General features: G+C 39.1%; 2 protein-coding genes and 1 non-coding gene across 3 annotated transcripts in view; 2 read left to right on the top strand and 1 right to left on the bottom strand.

Annotated features, from left to right (window-relative positions):
• Positions 1–1,552: 1,552 nt before the first annotated feature.
• Positions 1,553–2,911, bottom strand: LOC130708206 (uncharacterized). Its single transcript, XM_057546311.1, has 3 exons — positions 2,892–2,911; positions 2,189–2,776; positions 1,553–1,670 (listed from the first exon to the last, which is right to left on the bottom strand). The coding sequence occupies exons 1-3, from the start codon at positions 2,909–2,911 to the stop codon at positions 1,553–1,555; spliced, it is 726 nt and encodes a 241-aa protein (XP_057402294.1).
• NSUN7 (NOP2/Sun RNA methyltransferase family member 7) overlaps positions 2,212–24,818 on the top strand; it is a 62,386-nt gene continuing 39,779 nt past the window's right edge. Inside the window, exons 1-4 of the mRNA XM_007178787.3 lie at positions 2,212–2,656; positions 2,819–3,222; positions 16,086–16,144; positions 16,844–16,974. Of these exons, the coding sequence (XP_007178849.2) occupies positions 2,910–3,222; positions 16,086–16,144; positions 16,844–16,974 (503 nt within the window). The 5' untranslated portion in view covers positions 2,212–2,656; positions 2,819–2,909. The remainder of the gene's footprint in view (positions 2,657–2,818; positions 3,223–16,085; positions 16,145–16,843; positions 16,975–24,818) is intronic.
• TRNAK-UUU (transfer RNA lysine (anticodon UUU)) lies at positions 11,400–11,471 on the top strand. Its single transcript has one exon. It is a non-coding gene; the product is annotated as a tRNA-Lys (tRNA).

Here is a 24,818-nt window from a genome sequence, read left to right as displayed (position 1 = left end):
AACAAAATCTAAAGGATTTTTCCAAGTCAGGGACGGAGGTGGAATTAGAACCAGTAGTCTTTTAACTATACCAGAGCTTTTCCAACTGTGTGGTCTTTGGGCTAACTACATCAAAATCACCTGGGTTACCTGCTAAAATTGCTAACTCCTGGGTTCCACTCTAGATCTACTTAGAATCTCTGGGGAAAATTCCAGGAATTTGCACTTTTAACAAGGGTTTTAGGTGCGTGAAAGTTGAAAACCAATGTCTATACCAGTCTACCTCAAACATATCTCTATTTTACTATTCCAGTAAAAGTCTTTCAGATGCTAGTTCAGCAGACTAGCTTTCTCCGTAATCTCATACCTTCTAGGATCTAAAGATTAAAAAAGCTGCTTCATAAATAAAACTTATAGAGGGGGAAAGGAGGGACTAACTATTGAGCTACTATTGATATTTTCCAGACAGCCTTCTCGACACACATCATTCCACTAAATCCTCACAAACATCCTCGAAGGTAGGCATTACTAACTCCACCTTACAGATGCAGAAACTGAGGCCAAGGGATGTTAAGGACTTGCCTAAGGTTACACAGATATCAGTTCATCAAATGCCAAAGTCTATCCCTTCCTGTTTAACCCACAGCGGAAGGACTAGTGAACACAATTTAGAATTCCTGAGTGACCATAACTGATCTTAGTTATGTAAATTATGTTTCTTTTCCAGATTGGACCACTTTTACAAAGTAGATGAACAAAATCTGAGATTCCTAACCAGTAGCCAATAGAGTTATTTAACTCAAGTATATATTCAGCTTTTTGCTGAGTTTGGGGCTTGGACTTGCAAGATTTTCATGTGACTTTGTTTGATCTCAGTCCAAAACGAAGAACTTCTCTCAACTTGCAGGCTTTGGTTTTTGCCTTATGGAGAAAATGGAGACCAAGTATCTAGCAGGTTTCTTTTTTTCTTTTAAGTAGATATTAGCATCTCTTTTATTGATTTTTAAAATGATTTCGACTTTTTTCACTTAAAACTTGAAACATAATTTGTGAAGTTCCACAATCCAATGCCCATTTCTATTTTACTGAAGACTTCCCTAAACCAAGCAAGAAATGTGAAGTACATATATGTTACATTTCATTGCATGACCTTTATATATTCACATTTGCATTAGTTCATTGAATTTTACTGTAAGAAAAATTCGAGTGCATACAAAAAAGCTCTAGATATTCTGACTGGCAGTAAAATCAGTAGACTACCAGACCTATTGAAATCTGCTGGAGAAGTTTCAAAGTAGCAATACAAATGGTGTACATTAGAGGAAAAAAAGCGACCTTTCCCTTTCCAGTTTTAGAACATGCACTTTGGAGATAACAGGCTAAAAGACTATCAATGAAGTGTTTAAAATGCACATAAACTCAATAGAAGATTTAAATCTCATTCATTTTGTTTTCATTCTAGAAATTAAGAGAGTATTTTTCCATTACCTTTAAAAATGAGCACAGTTCACTTTCTTTGATGCATTAGGATGCAGACTTCGCTCCAGGGCTCTCAAAAATTAAAGTAGCCATATTAAAACCCTTTGGGGTGGTTTATATATAATCCCAGTCCCATTCTATAATTTGAAGGGTGGGGTGAATTTGATTTTTCGTAGGCCCATTTCAGCAGCATCTTTCTTTGCAGGCAACTCCTGGAAAGGAGAGATGCGGTCTTAAATTGGCAAAGGTCTCTACACAACTTGCTCTGGAAGGGTCCGTCTAATGTGATATCTATTGTTCTAAAAAGCGTGGAAATAAAGTCGACTAGTCCCTTTTTTTCCTTTTCTTCCGTAGTTCTACACTCATCTGTTTTAACATTTCCTGCGCCCCCGCTAAATCCGCTAAACTGGATGTTGTCAGCGATACAAAATTCTTGCTTTTAAGGAGACCGCAGGGGACGTGTTGGGGAAAAGGGGCCACCTGTGAATCTGGGGAAGTCGAGGACGCTCAGGATGGCGCGGTCCAACTGTGCAGGGGCCTTCAACCCCACGAAGGGCTGACACAAGCGTCCCGGAACGAGGGAGGAAGAGCAACTCGCTGAGAAAAAGTAGGCTCTAGCCAACTCCCGCGGGAACTGCCCTGCCCTCCGGCGGCGTTCCCTCCCCCACCTTGGTTGCCAAGGAGACCCGAGTCCTGGGCCGGCGGACTGCTACAGGCGGGGGAGGCCTACCTTTCCGCGGCCTGAGTCGACTGGTTTACCAGCCTCGCGCTCCACCGAGCTCCGCCGCCGCGTCCGTCAAGAGCGACAGCGCACGGGCGGGCGAAGCCCTGAGGCGAGTCCTCCCTCCGGGAACCGGAGCGAAGCGAGAGCCGGGGTCGCGACCCCCCTGCCCCGACCCTGGCGGGTGGGAGAGGCTCATTTGAACCAAACTGCCGGCGCGGGTCGCCGCCGCAGCCCCGCAGTCCCGGGGCTCCCGAGGGCGCTGTTTCAGGCCCCAGCCACAGGTGCCCGAAGTGCTGCGGCTGCAGCGTCTCTGTCCCCAAAGCCCCGGGGAACCTCCGCCCTCTGGGGTGAGGGAGGACTCGCGGGAGCCAGTGAAAGGAGAGCCCGAGGGGCCGCAGACGCTCCCAAACGGGCCTCGGTAAAAGTCTCGTCGCTTCGGAGGCGATTCGGAGCCGTCTCCACCCCTCTCCCTTTGTGAGTGTGTGGAGGTTTCGTTGGGACTTGCCCGGCTCGAAGTATGGGATGCTCGGGTCGGCCAGTAAATGCCAGCTCTTGGTCTTTAGGGCCACACGAGGTGGGCCACCAAGTGTGGTCCTGCAGAAATAGTGATTTACCGAGATAATCTTTTCTTTTCAGAGACGATGCTTAAGGTACAAGGAAAACCATTTCCTGGGACATCTGAATTGTAATTCAAGCTTGAGTTACTGACGACAGTGAAGGGGCAAACATGCTTAACTCCGCCAGTGAAGTGGAGTTTTCGGAAGAAAAAACTACCGAGGAGATCTCCCAACTCTCTTCTCTGGCACTGTCAGGGGACACAGCGTACAGCGAAAAAACCTCAACTGGTTTGCCCGAAAAAACTGGCTATCCGGACTCCGTTTACATTATGGCAGCGAACATTTTTCAGGGCATTCGATTCGAAAAGTCACCAGAGAAAGTCTTAATAAAGTATGGGAATGAGCCCCTGCCGTCCTCCACCGAGTCTGAGGATGAATCCTTTCAGCGTTTGTCCTATGAGCTGGCTTTCAGTGCCCTGAAGTGTGAGTAGCACCAGTTTTGACAGTCAGCACTAACGGAAAATAATGAGAGAATTTGTGGAGTGCAGTCCCCCTTCCTGCCCCCTCATGCACACACCAGGTTTTGTTTTTAGGCTTATGAGTATCTTTGGTCAGTTGCAAATGTCCAAGCATTAGGAGAGTTTCCCTGTACAACAAGCTCTTTCAGGCCAGAAACGTTCTTTTCTCTGCAGATTTCCCTGTGCCTAGAACCGTGCCTTGTCCTTAGATGGGTCAAAATTGAATCAAGTTAAGATGATCCGATTCACTGCCATTCGCTTTAATTTTGGAAGCTTGTAAATTTATTTTTTCAAATTTATGTAAAAGTCCACTTTCTAACTTGCCGCCAGGATTTGAGGTGTAATGTTGCAGATTCCCTCAATGATGGGTAATGATCAACTTCTGAGTATGGAGTTGACTCCAGTACAGAATCAAATATTTTTACTGTGAGAGCAGTCAAAGGGCCTGGAGACATGTTTCTGTACTAGCTATAAACTATAATACAATATAAACTGTAAAGTTTATATTGGTTTGTGTAGAGTATTCCAAAAGAAGTTCCAGAAATGTTTGGAGTATTAGCAGCCTGGCTGAAATGATGAGCTTCCTAAAGAGACACCCAGAAAGGGCATCACTCATTTGCATGTATTTCCTTAGTGTTAGTACTTACTGGGCCTTGTACATCCTTGCACAGAGGCAGTTAACAATTGTTCAGTGAATTAAAATGTCCCATTAATTACTCAGATACGAATGTATATTTTTGGTTGTCTGCAGCCATGAGGTAGCTCAACTCTGAAGCCAGGAATTTGCCATCACAGAGAAAAATTTATATGATGTTAAGAGGCAACTACTCTTTGGCTTTCGTTTCTTTATTTTCTTCTTGTGATCGTTTTTTTTTCTTTTAAAATCTATCTTAGCCATTTTTCCCTCCAGTTTAATCTTTCAGATTCTATTTCATCCCTTCCCTCCTCTTCCTTTTTAAAATGCAGATTTAAAGACCAGCCAGAGTGCTGTACTTTAAATCATGAGTCAGGTGAACATTTGAACATTTTCTCCTTGCAACAATGAAATGCAGACTAGGCACTTATGTTGATTAGTTGATATTTAATGGTAATGCCAAAATTCTATTATAGACATTTTTTTCCCCAATAGAGTATTGAATCTTACCTTTAGAAATCAATTATAAAAGCCTGAAATTATCCTTTGTAAAATTAATGCATTGACTAGATGGTCATGCTATAGTGATGTGTATGGTAGATTATCTTTTTCTTTCTCTCGATCTATATTTCTGTTTTATGAAAGGGTCTTGTGACTGACATTTTTTAATAACCCAGAAATTCCCATTTAGATAAATTATTGTCATAGACCTTTATAAACCTACTTTTCCTTGAAATGTTCAGTTTTATAAGTTCAAATTCTAAGATGAGATGGCTTTGGTTGTTTACTTGGTACAACTATTATTTTCTTCTTAATGATAATAATATCTTGCTTTAAATTATCATCTGAATAATGTCTCAATGTTCAAATGGAATACAACTAGAATTCCTAAGTTCAGTGGGTTTCCAAGATAATTAAGAACCTGATATTTTGCCTTAAAATATTGGAGACTCTTATGCATTTCACTTTTGTCTTTTGTATTATCAGTGTTCTATCAATACTTTCACATGTAATATTTTGTAAACTCACATCTGGCTTATACAGTATAGGTTCAGGGAATCAGGGTTCAGGAAAGAAAACTGAGGATTTCTTCTCTAAGGTTTTATAGGAGCAGTAAAGCTGAAAAGGTTAATGTACAAACTAAAGAGAGCTTGGGTAATGGTCTCTTTTGTTTGTGAATTTGTGAACAGATAATTGGATCATATTACCATATATTTTTAAGGAAGTATAAAGAAAAAAATCTAATTATACAAATGTTAAGTGTATTTTTTTGGTTGTGTTTTATGTTTTCTAGTTTTATTATTTGCCCTATTGTTGATGTCCTTTGTGTATAAGGTCTTTCAAAGCAGAGAGTGTATTTTTCTGATTAATCTTTTAAAGGTTTAAAGGGCTCAGAATCATGTTTGTTGAAATGACCACCACTAGTCTCACTCTGCTAAATAACCGCAAGGTCAATTTTCTGCTAAAGAAGGTAATGAAGAGTAACCTATTCCTATTAAGTTTGACTTATGTCAAAGAAGTAGAGTACTAGCAGCTAATTTATTTTTTAAAAGTATCTCTGGATGTTTCAAGGACTATTAAATATTAAAACAGAAGAAAAACTGGCAAAATGATTTCTTAAAAAGTAAATTAATGAACAACCCATTAAGAAAAAAATTGAGGAAAGAGATGTTCCTGAAATTGTTGATCTTATTCCTGGCTTAATTCTTTCTCCAGCCTCTCTAGTTGTAAATAGTATTTGATGACCTCTCAGTCCGAGGAACTGGCTGTGGCATTAACTCGGTCATTTCAAAATCATGTAACCTGTCAGTGAAAAACCTAGCAAATACTTCATATATGGTCTGGTTATGGCTTTGGGAATAAGTATGTGTAGTCAGGGATCCCCAAGACCACCCTCAGGTTCCATGATTCACTAGAAGGACTCACAGAACTCAGTAAAGCTGTTATACTCATGGTTACAGTTTATTACAATGAAAGGATAAAGATTAAGATCAGCACTGGAAAAATATACACAGGACAAAGTCCAGAAGAGACCAGGTACAGCTTTCTATTGTCCTTTCTCAAAGGAGTCTTACAGACGGTGCTTAATTCTCCCAGCAACAATGTATGACAACATCTATGAAGGTTGTCAAGTTTCCCTCCTTCCACAGATACAAAAACCCCATGTACCTATATTTATAATTATAAGAGGGCCTTGGCATTCTTTTTTTTTAACTGAAGTATAGTTGATTTACAATATTCTGTTATTTTCAGGTTACAGCTAAGTGATTCAGTTATTTTTTTTTCAGATTATATACCATTACAGGTTATTACAAGATATTGAATATAGTTTCCTGTGCTATACAGTAAATCTCTGTTGCTTATCTATTTTATGCATAGTAGTTTGTACCTGTTAATCCCATACTCCTAATTTGTCCCTCCTTTTCCCCGTTTTCCCTTTAGTAATCATAAGTTTGTTTCCTATGTCTGTGAGTCTGTTTCTGTTTTATATATAGATTCATTTGTATTGTTTTTAGATTCCATGTATAAGTGATATCAGATAGTATTTGTCTTTTTCTGTCTGACTTAACTTCACTAAGTACAGTGTTCTATAGGTCCATCCATGTTGCTGCAAATGGCAATATTTCATTCTTTTTTTAATGGCTGAGTAACATCCCATTGTATATATATACCGCATCTTAAGCCAATCATCTGTTGATGGGCACTTGGGTTGTTTCCATGTCTTGGCTATTATAAATAGTGCTGCTATGAACATTGGAGTGCGTGTATCTTTTTGAATTAGAGTTTTCATCTTTTCTGGATATATACCCAGGAGTGGGATTGCTGGATGATATGGATCTATTTTTTGTTTTATTAAGGAACCTGCATATTGTTTTCCATAGTGGCTACAACAATATACATTCCCACCAATAGTGTACAAGGGTTCCCTTTTCTCCACACCCTCTCCAGCATTTATTTTGTGTAGACTTTTTGATGATAGTCATTCTGAGTGGTGTGAGGTGATACCTTGTTGTGGTTTTGATTTGTATTTCTGTAATAATCAGTGATGTTGAGCGTCTTTTCATGTGCCTGTTGGCTATCTGTATGTCTTTTTTGGAGAAATGTCTATTTAAGTCTTCTGCCCACTTTTTGATTGGATTGTTTGTTTTTTTGGTACTGAGTTATATGAGCTGTTTGTATATTTTGAATATGAAGCCCTTGTTGGTAGCATTGTTTACAAATATTTTCTCCCATTCCATAGGTTGTCTTTTTGTTTTGCGGATGGTTTCCTTTGCTGTTTCAAAGCTTTTAAGTTTGATTAGGTCCCATTTATTTATTTTTGCTTTTTTTTCTATTGCCTTGGGAGACTGACCTAAGAAAATATTGCTACGATTTATGTCCAAGAATGTTTTGCCTGTGTTCTCTTCTAGGAGGTTTATGGTGTCATGTCTTATATTTAGTAATATAAGCCATTTCAAACTTATTTTTATGGATGGTGTGATGGAGTGTTGTAATTTCATTGATACAGGTAGCTGTCCAGTTTTCCCAACATCACTTGCTGAAGAGGCTGTCTTTTCTCCATTGTAATTCTTGCCTCCTTTGTCATAGATTAGTTGACCATAGGTATGTGGATTTATTTCTGGGTTCTCTATACTGTTCCATTGATCTATATGTCTGTTTTTGTGCCAGTACCACACTGTTTTGATTACTGTAGCTTTGTAGTATAGTCTGAAGTCTGGAAGGGTTATACCTCCAGCTTTGTTCTTTTGCCTTAGGATTGCTTTGGCAGTTCTGGGCCTTTTGTGGTTCCATATCCATTTTAGGATTATTTGTTCTAGTTCTTGAAAAATGTCATGGGTATTTTGATAGTGATTGCATTAAATCTGTAGAGTGCTTCACTTTAGCAATATTAATTCTTCCAGTCAAAGAGCATGGACTACCTTTCCATTTTTTTGAATCATCTTCAATTTCCTTTATCAGTGTTTTATAATTTTCAGTGTATAGGTCTTTCACCTCCTTGGTTAAGTTTATTCCTAGGGTTTTTTTTTTTTTTGATGCAATAAACGATATAACTTTTAAAATTTTCTCTTTCATTGTTAGTGTAAAGAAATGCAACAGATTTCTGTATATTAATCTTGTATCCTGCTACTTTGCTGAATTCATTTATTAGTTCTAATAGTTCTTGTGTGAAGACTTCAGGATTCTCTATATAGAGTATCATGTCATCTCCAAATAGTGTAAGTTTTACCTCTTCCCTTCCAATTTGGATACCTTTTATTTCTTTTTCTTATCTGATTGTTGGGGCTAGGACTTCCAGTACTATGTTGAGTAGAAGTGGTGAGGGTGGGCATCCTTGTCTTGTTCCAGAATTTAGTGGGAAGGCATTCAGCTTTTCACTCTTGAGTATTATGTTGGCTGTGGGTTTGTCATAAATGGCTTTTATTATGTTGAGATATGTTCCCTCTATACCCACTTTGGTGAGAGTTTTTATTAGGAATAATGCCAAATTTTATGAGATGCTTTCCTGCATCTTTTGAGATGATCTTGTGGTTTTGTCTTTCCTTTTGTTAATGTGGTGTATCACACTGATTGATTTGCATACGTTGAACCATCCTTACGACCCTGGAATGAATCCCACTTGGTCATGATGTGTGATCCTTTTTATGTATTGTTGTATTCAGTTTGCTAATATTTTTTTGAAGATTTCTGCATCTATATTCATTAAAGATATTGGCCTATAATTTCCTTTTCTTTGTAGTGTTTTTGTCTGGTTTTGATATCAGAGTGATGGTGGCTTCATAGAATGAATTTCACAGTGTTCCCTTCTCTTCAATTTTTTGGAATATTTTGAGAAGGATCAGTATAATTTCTTCATTGTATGTTTGGTGGAATTCCCCAGTGAAGCCGTCTGATCCTGGACTTTTGTTTGCAGGGAGTTTTTTTTTAAATTACAGATTCTATTTCACGTCTGGTGATTGTTCTGTTCAAATTATCTGTTTCTTCTGGACTCAGTTCTTGCAAGTCTTATGTTTTTAGAAACTGTCCATTTCTTCTAGGTTGTCCAGTTTGTTGGCATATAACTGTTCATAGTATTCTCTTATGATTTTTTTGTATTTCTGTATCAGCTGTTACTTCTCCTCTTTCATTTCTTATTTTGTTTATTTGGGTTTTCTCTCTTTTCTTCATGTTGAACCTGGCTAGAGTTTGTTGAATTTGTTTATCTTTCTCCAAAAAACAGCTCTTGGTTTTATTGAACTTTTCTGTTGTTTTCTATTTTACTTTATTTTATTTTATTATTTTATTATTTTTTAAAATTTATTTTTGGCTGTGTTGGGTCTTTGTTGTTGCGCATGGGCTTTCTCTAGTTGCAGCGAGCAGGGGCTGCTCTTTGTCGTGGTGCACGGGCTTCTCATTGCGGTGGCATCTCATGTTGCGGAGCAAGGGCTCTAGGAGCACGGGCTTCAGTAGTTGCACACGCAGGCTCAGTACTAGCGGCATGTGGGCCCTAGAGCACATGGGTTTCAGTAGTTGCAGCATGTGGGCTCAGTAGTTGTGGCATGCAGGCTGTAGGTCACGCAGGCTTCAGTAGTTGTGGCGCACGGGCTTAGCTGCTCTGCGGCATGTGGGATCTTCCTGGACCAGGGATCAAACCCATGCCCCTGCACTGGCAGGCAGATTCTTAACCACTGTGCCACCAGGGAAGTCCCTCTGTTGTTTTCTTGATCTCTATTTATTTCTTTTCTGATCTTTATTATTTCCTTCCTTCTGATGACTTTAGGTTTTGTTTGTTCTTCTTTTTCGAATTCTTTTATGTGGTTGGTTAGGTTGTTTATTTGAGATTTTTCTTGTATCTTGAGAAAGGCCTGGTTCACTGTGAATGTCCCTCTTAGATCTGCTTTGGCAGCATCCCATAGATTTTGTAAGGTTGTGTTTTCATTTTCACTTGTCTTGAGGCATTTCCTGATTTCTTCTTTGATTTCATTGTTGACCTGTTTGTTTCGTAGTAGCATGTTGTTTAGTCTCCATGTGTTCATTCTTTTCCTGTTTTTCTTTCTGTGGTTGATTTCTGGTTTCATACTGTTGTGGTCAGATAAGATGCTGCAAACAATTTCTATCCTTTTAAATTTGTTGAGGCTTGTTTTATGACCTAGTATGTGGTCTATCCTAGAGAACATTCCACATGCCCTTGAAAAGAGTCTATATTCTGGTTTTTTTTGGATGTAGTGTTCTGTAGATATCAATTAAGTTCAACTGATTGTGTCATTTAGAACCTCTGTTGCCTTACTGATTTTTTGTCTGGATGATCTGTCCATTGATGTCAAAGGGGTGTTAAGGTTGGCTACTATTGTCAGTTTCTCCCTTTATGTCTGTTAGTGTTTCTTTTATATGTTTAGGTGCCGCTGTATTGGAGGATTATACGTTAATGAGCATATTATCTTCTTGTATTGATCTCCTTATCATTATATAATGCCCTTCTTTGTCTTTCTTTATGGACTTTGTTTTAAAGTCTATTTTGTCTGATGTGAATATTGCTACCCCCACTTTCTTTGTGTTTCCGTTCGCATGAACTATCCATTTTGATCCCCTCACTTTCAGTCTGTGTGTCTTTCACCCTGAAGGAAGTCTCTTGTAGGCAGCACACTACAGGTTCTTGTTTTTGTTTTTGTTTCTTCATCCAATCTGCCATGCTGTGTCTTTTGATTGGAGCATTTAGTCCATTGACATTTAAGGTAATTATTGGTAGGTATGTACTTATTGCCATTTAATCCTTGTTTTTCAGTTGTTTTTATAGTTCTTTATTTCTTCTTTTTGTTTTTCCTTTTGTGGTTTGATAATTTGCTTTTGTAGTATGCTTGAGTTACTTTCTTTTTGGTTCTTGTGAAACTACTGTATATTTTAAATTTGTGGTTACCATGGAGCTCAAGTATGTTAACTCACAGCTGTGTCTACTGGCTTTAAACTGATAGTCATTCAACTTCAAACACATTCTAAACGATCTATATTTTTATACTCCCCTCACCCACATTTTGTGATTTTGCTGTCCTATTTTACATCTTCATGCATATCTTTTTTCTGTTAGTTGTAGTTATAATTGCTTTTACAACTTTTTGATTGTTTTTTAATCTGTGTACTGACTTAAGTGATCTTCAATCCTTTTATATATTTGCCTTTCTATTGTGATTTTCCTTTTCCTATAGTTTCTTGCTTCTTTTCTATTTAGAGATTATCCTTCAAAATTTCTTTTAGGGTAGGTTTAATATTGCTGAGTTCTTTTAGTTTTTGCTTGTCTAAGAAATTTTTTCTCTTCTACTGTTCTAAATGATAATCTTGCTGGGTAGAGTATCCTAGGTTGCAGGTTTTCCTTTTCAGGACTTTGAATATATAATGCCACTCCTTTCTGGACTGTGAAGTTTTCTGCAGAGAAATCTGCTGATAGCCATATGGGGGTTCCCTTGTAACTAACTCTGTTTTTCTCTTGCTGCCTTTAGAATCCTTTCTTTATTTTTAAATTTGTCATTTTAGGGAATTCCCTGGTGGTCCAGTGGTTAGGACTTGGCACTTTTACTGCTGTGGCCTGGGTTTGATCCCTGGTCGGGGAACTGAGATCCTGCAAGCTGTGTGGTGTGGCCAAATAAAATAAAATAAAATAAATTTGTCATTTTAATTATGATATGTCTTGGTGTGGGTCTCTTTGGGTTCATCTTGTTTGGGACCTTCTGTGCTTCCTGTACCTGATATCTGTTTCCTTGTTTAGGTTTGGGAAGTTTTCAGCCATAATTTCTTCAACTACACTTTCAATTCTCTTTCTCCTTCCCTTCTGGAACACCTATTATGCATCGGTTGGCACGTTTTGTATTATCTCATAAATCTCGTATGTTGCTATCATTCTTTTTTCATTGTCTTTCTGTCTGCTCTTCTGATTTAGTGTTTTCCATTATGCTATCTTCCAGGTCACTTATTCATTCTTCTGTGGCATTTAGTCTGCTCTTCATTGCTTCTAGATTGGTTTTTAATCTCAGCAATTGAATTGTCTATTTTTGATTGGTTCATCTTTATAGCTTCTAGTTCCTCATCACAGTGATGTGCATTTCTATCGATACTCTTTCTTAATTCAGTTAGAATTTTTATTATCTCCTTTTTGAACTCAGGGTCTAGTAGACTAGTGAGCTCTGTTTTATTATTTGTTCTTTCAGGGGACTTCTCTTGTTCTTTTAATTGGGAGTAGTTCCTCTGCCTTTTTGTTTTACTTAACTTTCTCTGTCTCTATGAATTTAGGAGGAACAGTTACCTACGGTGGTCTTGAAGGGTGTTTTTATGTGGGAGTGTCCCTGCATAGATTGTGTGTGTCCAGTGTTTTTGGCGCAGTGGCTGGTTTTGGTATGGACTTCAGCCACGTCTTTCCTCAGGGTGTGCTGGCCATTATCCCCTTGATGGGAGTGTGACTGGTATTCTGGTGTCCAGAGCCTGTACTGGATGTGAGGCAGGGCTTTCTCTCTGCTCCGTGGCTGTCACTGCCCTGTCAGGGGTAGGGTCTGCTCCCCAGTTGTTGGGGTAGAAGGCTTGAGGGTTGGGTTCAATCGGACTCCATTGCCCTTGAGTACATGCTGTGCCCCAAAGGAGGTGATTTCTGAAGCAAGTGACGCCCACACGGTCACAGAGCACCTATGTGCTGCCTGTGTAGGCATCCATAGTTCCACTCAGAAGCAGCCCAGGGTTGTGTCCTTTTCTCTGTTGTGTTTGTCTCAGATCTAGGTAAAGGCTATGGTGTGGAGTAGGCTGGGGCTGAGGGTCGGGGTGTTGTGGCTGCAGGAATTGAGGTGGCTGTGCTGCTGCCTGAGGTCTGGGCTGCCTCTGTGGCAGACTCCCAGGACCTGTCTGCCTTATATCTAGCGCTGAGCTGCGGTGTGGTGTGGGCAGACTGGGGTATTCTTGCAAGGAGACTAGCCACTGCTACTCCTGAGCTTGTTGACAGTGGTTGTCACCATTCCACCCAGACCACGCCCCAGGACCTCCCAGCTATCTCTGCGGTAGCTAGATTGAGTTCTCTCCTAGGGCCTATATGCCCAAGATTCAGCACTTGGCCACTGCAGGCTCCTGTGGTGCTGCCTCACATGCATGCTGACAGTGGCCTCTGCAGCTCCACCCGGATCACAACCCAGGTGTCCTGGTCTGTCTCTATGCAGCTACACTGAGTCTCTGCCCAGATTTCATGCCAGGCTGTGGTGTGGACTGAATGGGGCCAGGGTGTTCGCCCCTTTGGATTGGGAAGTGGGGCAAGGCAGCAGTTGCCAGTGCAAGGCTCTCTGTGCCCTGGTTGTCAGCAAGCCAGCATGTGGTCACTCCTCACGAGTAGAGCCTAGGCTTCTCCAGCCCTCTGTCTGTCCCAGTGGATTTCTCAGCAGACAAGGGGGCTTGTCTCCTCTGCTCAGGACCCCAGGACTGGTATGCCCAGATTGTGGTTCGACCTGCTTACTCCCCAGGGCGAGAGTCCACCTGTGTGGACCTTCTCTTCCTTACAGAGGTCCCTCCCGGGGGCTCAGTTCCCAACCTGATGCTTTTTTTTTTTTTTCTGTCCCTGCCTGGTTACGTGGAGCTGTTTCTTGCTGCCTTGGTTCTTCTGCCAGTTTCCAGTTAGTTTTCCCTGAAAATTGTTCCACATGTAGAAGTAATTTTGAACTGTTTATTGGGAGAGGTGAGCTCCACATCTTCCTACTCCACCTTCTTGATCCCCGTCAGCCTTGGCATCCTTGAAATGAAAATTCTAGAAGTGAATTATATAAAGTGGATCATTTGAAGGAAACTCTATGAACACAATAAAAATAGAGAAGGAGAACCTAGGGGAGAGTCAAAAGAAGAAATATCTTCCATCTTTCTTCCAGAACAGGAGGGATGATCAGACAGACTGTGTGAGTTTTAGGGGTCCAATAAATAGCACTCCTCCTTTTACATTTGAGTTTGGAACCCATGGAGAGAAAAAAAAAAAGATGTCCGGGGACATGGCTTTAGATCTTCAGTCAAGCAGGCTTGCAAATACTTTATTCCTGAATTAGAACTTCCCATCTAATCCAGACACAGCTGAAGAATTGCAGATCCCTCCACCCAACTCATGCAAGGCGCATGGCAAAGAGCAGTCTGCAATGCATGCCCACCTCCTGCAGAAACACTGGCAGACAAAGACTGGAAGGGGGATATATGCCCCTGTTCATTCTTCCAAATTCACTAATTAAATAAGCTCAATTTTCTTTTCACATGGAGTGATGACTAAGGGGTAGGGAGAGAGTCCAAGGGTGCTTCTCTAGGGAAGGCCTTCTGCATTGTAAACATGAGGAATGAGGATTAAGAGTTCCCTTCAACAGACTAAAGAGAAGAGGCTTTAATTAGTGGGGCACTAGGGATAATTGGAGCTATTGTGCTGAACTAGGATAGGTAAGGTTTGCCATCTTCAAATAAGTCCTGATAACCCACGTCAGTCATTAGCAGTGTGTTTTATTTAGCCAGTATGGTTTGTTGTAAGAGTGAGTAGATGATAGGCAGCATAATGTGGTGAGGAGCGTGCACTTGGGGGCCGGACTGCCCGGGTTTGAGTCCCTGATCTGACTCTTGCTGTGTGACTATGAAAATACTACTTAACCAGTCAGTGCCTCATTTCCTACTCTATAAAATGGGATAATGATGGTACCTAATTCATAGTGTTGTTGTGAGGGTTAAATGAATTAATATATGGAAAGCGTTTAGAACAGTGTCTAGCACACAGAAAGCACTATCTAGAGTATACATAATTAATGTTGATATTGCTATGAGAGAATGTTCTGTAAACTATAGATATATAAAGGCAATGCATTCTGCACAATATTAGAGACAGCCCAGAGATTGTCAGTTTTGACAAGAGCCCTAGGAAAAAAATGCAGTGTTGGCAAAATCATGTTCTGTCTTCTTTTCCTTCGTTCTACTGCTCCTATTTTTAGGAGTCCAGCAACTCCATTGCTCAAAGTTCTACAGCCTATGCAGGTGTGCTATCTTAAGAGTCCTTCATTCTTATGACGAGTATATTTTCTGTGACAAAAATTGGGACTCATGCTGAGAAACTGTGAAGTAGATAGGAATTGGTTTGCGAGTACTAAGGGTGTGAAACTGTAAACTTCATTTTCCTTGTAAGTGAAATGGGGATATTGCCTTGTGCAATACAGCCACAATTGGGGGCTAAAATATGGGTAATGATACCTGAAAGATTTCCTATGAAAATTGGAGTCTCTGCTCCCAAGTTTGTCAATTCTTTTTAGTTTTCCCATCCCCCAGATAAAAACTGAAATTCAGTGTGTATTGTGTATATAGGAGGTGTTCCATAAATGTTGAATGAATTGATGCTGTCTTAGCTTCCTGTTAACTGATTAAAGCATTTGTTATATGATATATATAGTTAAGTAGTTATAACAAAAGAACATTCCTGTGCCCTATGGAGGTTTTAAAATGTGTTCATGTGTTTTCATTTAGTACCTCTGCAATTATCCCTCTGCCTGGAATGCTCTCTTCTTCTGGATCTTTACATGGCTAACTCCTTGTCATTTGGGACTTAGATTAAATGTCATCTTATCAATGTCATCACTAGTGAGTTCTACCAAATATTTAAGTAAGAAATAACACCAATTTAACACAAACTCTTCCAGAGTTTAAACCCTGAAACATTGACAAAGATATTATGAAAAGAAAATTATAGACCAATATCCTTCATGAACATAAACATAGAACAAAAATCTATGTTTATTAAAGCATTTGTTATGTGAGATATATATATATATAGTTAAGTAGTTATAACAAAAAGAGCACTCATGTGCCCTGTATAATAAAATATTAGCAAATTGAATCCAACAATATCCAACATAAAGAGGATAAGACATTATAAATTAGATCCTCTTTAATGTTTTTCAAGCGATATAAATTAAAGGTTGGAATTCCTTTATTACTACTTTAGCTGTTCAGATAATGCTCCTTTGACTGTGATTCCATGTGGAGCCTGAGTCACAGGGGTCCAGGATTCATAAAGATTACAAATATTTCATCATGTCATTGTAATTTGAGTCTTTATCAAGAATTAGGTATGTTTTAGATATGAAAGTAAAAGTATTTTATAGCATTGTCCAAAGTGTATTTTGATTCCAAGGTTTTCATTTTCAGCTTTGGAATTTTCAGTAACAGACATTTTCCTTGTCTTGTAGTTCAAGATATTTTGGAAACTATATTAATAGACAGCTATATCTTCCCAAGCACCACAATAGTAAGTGTATAACTTTTATATAATTACCTGTCTCGTGGTTGTTATTTAGAAAGTACTAAAAAGCCTTCAGATTTAAATAACTAGTTTGTTTAATGCTAAGACTTCTTCAAAACACATCCTTAACTCTCATACTTCTAAGGCTTCTAATATAGATCCTACTCCTTTCATTTTGATGAATCTGCCAAAAATTGTCCTTTTTGAAAGGTTTATTTTTCATTGGATTTTTTTTCTAGTTTGCAGTCCCTCTTTTATTTATGTATGTATGTATTTATTTATTTATTTTTGGCTGTGTTGGGTCTTCGTTGCTGTGCACGGGCTTTCTCTAGTTGTGGTGAGCGGGGACTACTCTTCGTTGCGGTGCGTGGGCTTCTCATTACGGTGGCTTCTCTTGTTGCAGAGCACGGGCTCTAGGAGTGCGTGCTTTAGCAGTTGTGGTGCACGGGCTTAGTTGCTCCGCGGCATGTGGGATCTCCCCGGACCAAGGCTCAACCTGTGTCCCCTGCATTGGCAGGCGGATTCTTAACCACTGTGCTACCAGGGAGGTTCCTTTGCAGTCCTCTTCTATCTCCCAATTCAACCAGACTATGTAAAAGTAGTCATAGTTTTATGACTGCTCTCTTATGAAAAACAATGGAATGGAAAATATTGCTATTAGATATTGTTTGTATGCTTTTCTTTATGTGTGTTTCCCCTTGGTAGCCAGATCATTTGAACAGTCTTATCATTGTGATGCTGTATGATTTCCAAGATAGAAAATTTCAAGCTCGTCTCCTTTCTGATAATGAAGAGTCTATAGCGGAAGTTCTAGAAGTAGAGAACCTTCTTAACAGGTAATTGTAAAGGTGAAAACAATGTTTTATATGAAATCATTATTGGTATTTTCACTGGTGAAATAGTATACAATATGATGTGTAGATAAGTGTTAAAATTTTATAGAGAAAAAATATAAAAGTTCATAAGTTTCTTGAGTTCCTTTACAAACAAATCTTGAACAGGGTAAATATTCTGCTTAAATTCAAGTTGTTTTTCAAAGCTTGAATTGTAAGATCCAACTTGTAAGTATTTGGAAAATGGTGAAAAATTCCTGACAATTTTTAGCACGTACTTAAGTTACACTTCATTTGAAACAGCTATTATTTGTTTACCTGGCTTTGTTTATAGCTCTTTAAAAAAATCTAACATGTATCAAACAAGAAAATTCCAACAGTAGATAAGAACCTATCACTCTTCCAAGTTGAAAAAAAAAATCTACAACTTCATGTTAGTAGTTAAGAACAAAACTAACATGTTTTAAATTTGTTTTCCTTTTATCCTAAATATCAGCAGAAACCTAGTATGGGGATAATAATAGCATCTACCTAAAAAGGTCGTTGGGAGAAGTAATTAAACTAATGCATGTAAAATGCTGAGCTTAGAGTCAGACACTTAGTAGATGGTCAATCAGTGTTAAATGCTACTGTTGTTAGGGCTTTTGTTATTATATCGTTGAACTTTAATAGAAAGCACAATATAGCAACAACAGCAATCTTGTAGGAAGATTTTTACCAGGTGAATAATCTGAAATAGTTGTCATATCTCATTTTATATTATTATGGGAAACTCAAGCAGTTTCACTTACAGTATTGAAGGTTGAGACCAGAGGACTCACATAATGGAGTTATAATAATAACTTACCTTTATTGAACACTTAATATGTATCAATCACTGTTATAAGAAGCTCTTTACATAACAACTCTTTGAGGTAGATATTGTTACCAACCTGTATTTTTACACATGGGAAAACTGAGGCACAGACATGTTAAAGGACCCTGCCTAATGCCATAGAGCTAGAAACAGGAGTGGCCAGAATACACATTCAGGAATGCTGACTCTAGAGCCCAGGATTTAACCATTTATATGCTACTACTCCTTCCACTTAAGATAGTGAGTGGTGGCTAAAGTACTCTAGAAGATGAAAGATATGACATAGTCATATCTCATGTCACTTGTAGCCATGAGAAATTTAGAGATGGAGGAAAGCAAAAGCAATCAGATGTATGTACCCTCTGTGTTAGATAAGTAAGGATCTTGCCCCTGATTACTGCAGAGGTTTCTGGGCAACTACTTCACCCCCCATACGAGTACCGGGCAACCTGCCTCTGAGGACGGGCACCCACGATGGGTGCAGATACATCAGAGAAAGGTTGGTGGGGCAGTATGCTGTGGGACAGGCTCTGAGTTTCAGCTTTCCTGAGCTGCTCTCAGTTTCTGTTTGACTTAGTCAGGACTCAGGAGATGTTCATGGAAGTCTCAACTTAGTCTCAGTGAGCATAATGGGAGCTGAGGTTAGGAAAGCCACAGGGCTCCAACCAAGTAAGAAAGACCAGACTGTGGTTTCATGAGCAGCAGATTTTTAGCTGAGAATGTTAGCAAGCCAGGCAGGAAATAGGACAAGCAAAGGCCATGGCTCAGGAGGCCAGAGGAACCAGAAGATATTACTGTCTAAGGTTCCTGATTCTCCAGATATTTCCCTTTCCCCATAATACATACCATGCTTCCTCCTGCCTTGACACCCATCTGGTTCCATTCTTGTCAGTGCAAGAAACTGTCAGTGCAGTTTTTCCCCCTACCCAAACCAATAGAGCTTCATGTAATGCAGGTCTTATTCCCACATTAATAAGTTATTTTATACCCAATTCATGCTATACTCAATTCATAATATGCTATAGGAGAAATGCATGTATTTAGTGATTGAATTGCAGAGAACAGTAGTACAGTATACTTATATAAAGATAACACTGAAAAAATACATGTATAATGATAAAGATAATGCTGAGAAAATACATGTATAAAGATAACACTAAAGGGTTTTAATCAGGAGTCTCATCTTTCAAGTAATAGAAGCCATCTTCAGTTAGCCTGAGCAAAATGGAAAATGTTCTTATAAAGATATTGGAATGTCTCATGCAACTCAGAGACTCAGGAATAGGGTGAAAGCAGGAACTGGAAAGATGTCAGGACCTTCTTTACCTCTGCTTCTTTGTCTCTTTATCTTTTTAACTCTGCTTCTTTCTTAATATCTGCTTCATTCTTTTTTTCTCTGCAGATCTGCCTTCTCTGCTTCTCTAGTCTACATGGAGAAAGCCCTACTATTGCACTCCAGATCTTGAGCTTACTTGTTACAGTTGTATGTTAGTTTCTTCACTTAGACTAACTTATTGTTTCTAACCCCAATTCTAAATTATAATCCCTCCCCTGGGAACTTGATTGGCTCCATGGTTGGTTTTAACATTCATAAATCATTCAATGTGAATTACCTTACCACATTAATAGAATAAAGGAGAAAAAAATGGGTCAGGTGCATTCCCCTGGGCCAATCCCCCATAGCCAATGGAGCAGAATTCTGAACTGAGACAGAATGGTAGCGGCCAACCTCTGTAGATCATCTGTGGCTTGGGGCTGGGCACTGTTGTCCCCAGGGAAATAGAATCATTGTAAGCTTGAAGTATACTTTAGTTATGTTTCTACCAAGAAGACAAAGACTAATTTTAAGAGGTGATAGAAGTAATTATTTAGCAAGAAATTGAATGAGAATGATTTCCTCCTTATGAAAATTGTGTTTGATCTTTGTTGTTATTGTCTCTTCCAGAGATCCTTGTGTTTTATTGCTCTATATACCAACTTGTATTTTTTTTTGAATTTTCTTTTATTTATTTTTTTATACAGCAGGTTCTTATTAGTCCAACTTGTTCTTTTTCTTCTTTTGTTCATAGCTTTAGAGATATAATCCAAGATGACACCTATTATCATTTTTGACATATGCAAGGTCTTTAAGAACTCATTCCTTGTACAAAATGCAACTATATTTTAAATACTATGTGACTGGGTTAAATAAAAGGAGACCACAGCTTCTTCCTTTCTTACTCCCCCCTGCCTTACACTAGCCCAAGAATCTGATTCTGCCAAATAATTTGTTGGGCTTTGGTGAGGCAGAATTGGAGAATGGGCAGTGAAAGAGTAGAGAGGCAGAAGGAGAGGAAAAACTTAGTAGTCCATCCTCCCAAACCACCCAAAACTGTCCTGAAACCTTCCCCATTACAATTAAGGCACCACCAGCTTCTTAGATATCATCCTTGATTCCTCTTTCCTCCCTTCCCCGGTGCCCATTACCACACCTAATACATCAAGTTCTGTAACTGCAATTGGAAAACATATGCTGAATGTGTCTACTTGTTTCCATTTCCACTCCTACTGTCCAAATCCAAGCTACTATAATGTGTCACTTGGACTACTGCAATAGTAGTCCTCCTTCCCTGCCTGTAACTCTTACTTTTTCACCATCTGTTCCACATGACAGGTAAAGTGATATTTTTAAAAAGTGATTATATAGTCATGACAGGGTATCCAGGATCAAACTATATTCCTCCTGTAAACAACTAGATGGACAAAATATATGAGGCAAAGATTTTGGACATTAGACAAAAAGCAGCACAGAATTTTGATCCTTGAGAGAATGAAAACAAATGAGGTGAGCCCTAGAATAGTCCTGGCTATATGCCTACAGGTACTTTCCAACTGCAGTGCAGGAAGGAGATCTCAAGAGGAAAACTGTAGTCTTACTAAATTAAGAAAACAGTTCAGAGTTTTGGGATGAGCATCTGAAATGATCATTTTTTTCTCCTTTATTCTATTAATGTGGTAAGGTAATTCACATTGAATGATTTATGAATGTTAAAACCAACCATGGATTTTTGCGATAAATCACATTTGCTTGGATATATCCCTTTTCTTCTGTTCCTCAGTTTTCTCATTCACATAATGCTCCAGGGTTTCTCATTTGCTGAAATGCTCCCTAAACACTTGTTCATGGGTTTTTGTCTCTCATATTCTCTCCACCCCTTCTTTGGAAACTCTTAGCCCATTTCACTTACTTAGTGAATATTCTGAAACAGTTGTCAGTATGATGTCTGATTTTATATTTGTATGGGAAATTCAAGCAATTCACTGAAGATTATCCTTTGGCATTAAGAAAATATTCAGTTTATATTTAAACAGAACCATATTTCTTTTGTGTTAGGCATTACTAATGGCACTCCAAAACTTGAGATATTTTGGGAATTCCCTGGCAGTCCAGTGGTCAGGACTCGGCACTTTCACTGCGGAGGGCCTGGGTTCAATCCCTGGTCAGGGAACTAAGATTCCACAAGCCATGTGGTGTGGACAAAACAAAACAAAACAAAAACAAAAAGCAAAACAAACCAACAACAACAAAAAAACTTGAAATATTTTGTTCATTGTTAGATAAAATTTCTGAAAATTTGAAGCCAAAAAGGAGTAAAACCTTTTTTGTATTAGGTAGGATTCTTTTTTGACAACACACTGGACTCCAACTCAAACTAGATTAGACAAAAGAGAAATTTTATTATAAGGTATCACACGGAAGAATTGAACAATGAGACTTGCAGGAAAGACATTGATGTGGCTATGCTTCTACTAACTAAATCCTGTGGCTCAAGTATCAGGACTCTCTTCGACTCTAGTCTCTGCCTCTTTGTGTGCTTTTCCTTCATTCTTGGATCTTTTTTTCTGTTCATAGAATGGGAAACTTGGCTGCTGACTACTCAGGAGCTTTACATCGTACACAGCACAAAAACTAGAAAGACTGGCTTGACTCTCAGTTGCTACACACAAAAATTCGCTTGATTCTGGTTTGGGTCAAGTGCTCACCCTCTCCCAATCAACTGTAGTCAAGGAGACAGAGTCAGTTAGGAACACCTCCCGAGAAAATTATATGAATGGAGGGAGGAGAGGAACATTTTTCGGAAGAGGGGAAGTTTCTATTCCCAGAAGGGAAGTGGTGCTTAGAATAGAAACCTGTAGGTTTCTGCTCTAAATGGAAACATTGCTCTGTAAATATGCTTTGCTGTTTAACATCTCCATTTTTTCCGGTACTCTGCCCTCTGTCTGTATGTCTTTTCTCTTCTTGTGGTCTGGAAAGTTCTTGCTCCTCCTTTAATAGTTCAGGTTTCTCCTCTTGGAAGTCCCTTTAGGCTGATGTTGTTCTTCTTCCAGTACATTTACTCTCTTCTTTATCTATGTATCTTATAACATTAACCATGTTGAGCTATAATTATTTGTTTATATGTCTGTTTTACCACCTAATTGTAAATTACTTAAGGGTAGAAACTATCTTTTAATCTTTATAGCTCAGGTCTGATAACAGTACCTGATTAATACTAGTAATAAAAGAATAAGCGTATTGGACTTCCCTGGTGGTCCAGTGGTAAAGAATCCGCCTTCCACTGCAGGGGACACGGGTTCAATCCCTGGTCGGGGAACTAAGATCCCACATACCGCGGGGCAACTAAGCCCGCATGCCACAACTAAAGAACCCACACGCTACAACTAGAGAAGAGAAAACCCGCACGCCACAACTAGAGAGAAGCCCACGCGCCGCAACAAAAGATCCCACATGCCTTAATGCAGATCCCGTGTGCCTCAACTAAGACCTGATGCAGCCAAAAAAAAAAAAAAAAAGAATAAGCATATTAATCATTATCATTTCTTGAATAACTTAACTTTAAATACATTCAAAAGTATCTTTGCAACCATTCTATAAGTTAGATACTACTTCTTAATTCCTAGAGCTTAGAGAATCTAAGTAACTTATCTAAAGTCACATAGCTAGTAATTAGTGGAACCAGAATCTGAACCCAGGTAATCTGATTGCAGAGTGCAAACCATACTGGCGGGGCTTCCCTGGTGGCGCAGTGGTTGAGAATCTGCCTGCCAATGCAGGGGACACGGGTTCGAGCCCTGGTCTGGGAAGATCCCACATGCCACGGAGCAACTAGGCCCGTGAGCCACAACTACTGAGCCTGCGCGTCTGGAGCCTGTGCTCCGCAACAAGAGAGGCCGCGATAGTGAGAGGCCTGCGCACCGCGATGAAGAGTGGCCCCCGCTCGCCGCAACTAGAGAAAGCCCTCGCACAGAAACGAAGACCCAATACAGCCATAAATAAATAAATAAATAAATGAAAATGAAAAAAAAAAAAAAAAAAAAAAAAAAAAAACCATACTGGCTGGAGAGACAGAGGAACAGCGAAGTAGAGAAAAAGGGGAATGGATGTGGCATGTAAGCAAGAGTGGCAAATAGCTCAGTGTGTGACTAGAGGTAGATTTATGGATGGGGGTGGTGAGAATTGAGAAAGGAAGAGTTGGTTCAGGTTAGATTATTAATATCCTTGTGAGTCATGATAAAGAGTTTGGATTCTGGCCTGTAGCTAATGGGTTCATTTAAGATTTAAGCTTAGGAATTATATAACTACAATTTAACATATAGAAAGAAAGCTCTGGCTACATGTATAACAGGGATGCTGATAAAAAGATTATTAAGCAACTCTCTGCCATAACACAAATTGTAGCAGGAGATGGAGTTCTGGATCAAGAATGTTGGGAAAGGCTGTTTTTGCTTCCATTTTAATCACTGCAGTCTACCTTAAAGCTATGGAAGTTTTTTTAGTAATCACAGGATATTTTATTTATGGAAGTGATATATCTGGTTATCCTAATAGCATTTGGATTTGGTCTTTGTCCTCAATCTGATACTGTATGTTTATATAAGAATCTTTATAACTGTACATATACTTCAAGTTACTTTTTATATGATTAAATTATATTAAAATTCACAGTCCAAAATGTTTGCTATCTGGGTTTTGGAAAATCTTTTCTCCCTATACTCCCTGTATATACACAACACATACATTTTTCTAGGCTTCATATCTCTGATCTTTATATTTAATGATTGAATAATTGTCAGTAGCATTTATTATGATAAATTCGAACTATGTAGGTATTTGGAAGGACTGTTTAGTCAAAAATAGTCTGTTCTCAGAAACATCTCAGTGTATAATATAGAACAGTAACTCATCCCCTTTATATTAATTTATTCTTCGATGTGCATTAATATATAATTATTTTTAATGTCCCTTGCTGTAGCTCTATGACATTAGGACATAGCACTACACAAATCTAATTCTTTTTTAAAATTTAATTAATTTATTTATTTGGTTGCACTGGGTCTTAGTTGCAGCACACAGACTCCTTAGTTGTGGCATGCGAACTCTTAGTTGTGGCACGCATGTAGGATCTAGTTCCCTGACCAGAGATCGAACCTGGGCCCCCTGCAGTGGCAGCGCGGAGTCTTATCCACTGTGCCACCAGGGAAGTTCCCACAAATCTAATTCTATGATAGCCCCAGAAGGCTTAATGTTTGATAACCCTTCCCTCTCCCCACCGCCCACAAGTGCCCCTGTGTTCTCATCCTCTCTCCCTGTTTCCCTCCCTCCCTCCCTCTCTCCCTCCCCCTCCACCCCCTGCTCTCGCTTTCTGTCTCTATCTCTATCTTATTAAGCTTTCTGCAGCCACATACACCACTCTCAAGGAACTTGACTTTCTGTGGCATCTCTTCCTCATTTCTCATTCAAGGTTATCCTTGAGGTTTATTGTTCAATTAGATTCCTATTGTGAAAATGCTATGAATATAGGTCAAGAGTAAGTCCTGTATTCTCATTTATTAAAAATTTGGGCTATGACATTAAAAAAAAATCATTGGGTCTTCATGGTTATGCTAACCAGTTCTTGTTTTTCTTTTCTGTTATTTGGAACTTTGAGGTATGGGATAGTCAGAACTGGGA

The sequence above is a fragment of the Balaenoptera acutorostrata genome, chromosome 5 (genome assembly GCF_949987535.1).
Source record: "Balaenoptera acutorostrata chromosome 5, mBalAcu1.1, whole genome shotgun sequence".
Taxonomy (NCBI): Eukaryota; Metazoa; Chordata; class Mammalia; order Artiodactyla; family Balaenopteridae; genus Balaenoptera; species Balaenoptera acutorostrata.
This window is presented reverse-complemented; position numbering and strand designations above follow the sequence as displayed.

Coding starts and splice junctions, on each gene's coding strand:
- LOC130708206 (XM_057546311.1), bottom strand. CDS start 2,911: ATGTTTGCCCCTTCACTGTC. Junction 2,777..2,891: donor ATGTTTGCCCCTTCACTGTC/GTCAGTAACTCA, acceptor CTATTTCTGCAG/GACCACACTTGGTGGCCCAC. Junction 1,671..2,188: donor TCGACTCAGGCCGCGGAAAG/GTAGGCCTCCCC, acceptor TCTCCTTTCCAG/GAGTTGCCTGCAAAGAAAGA.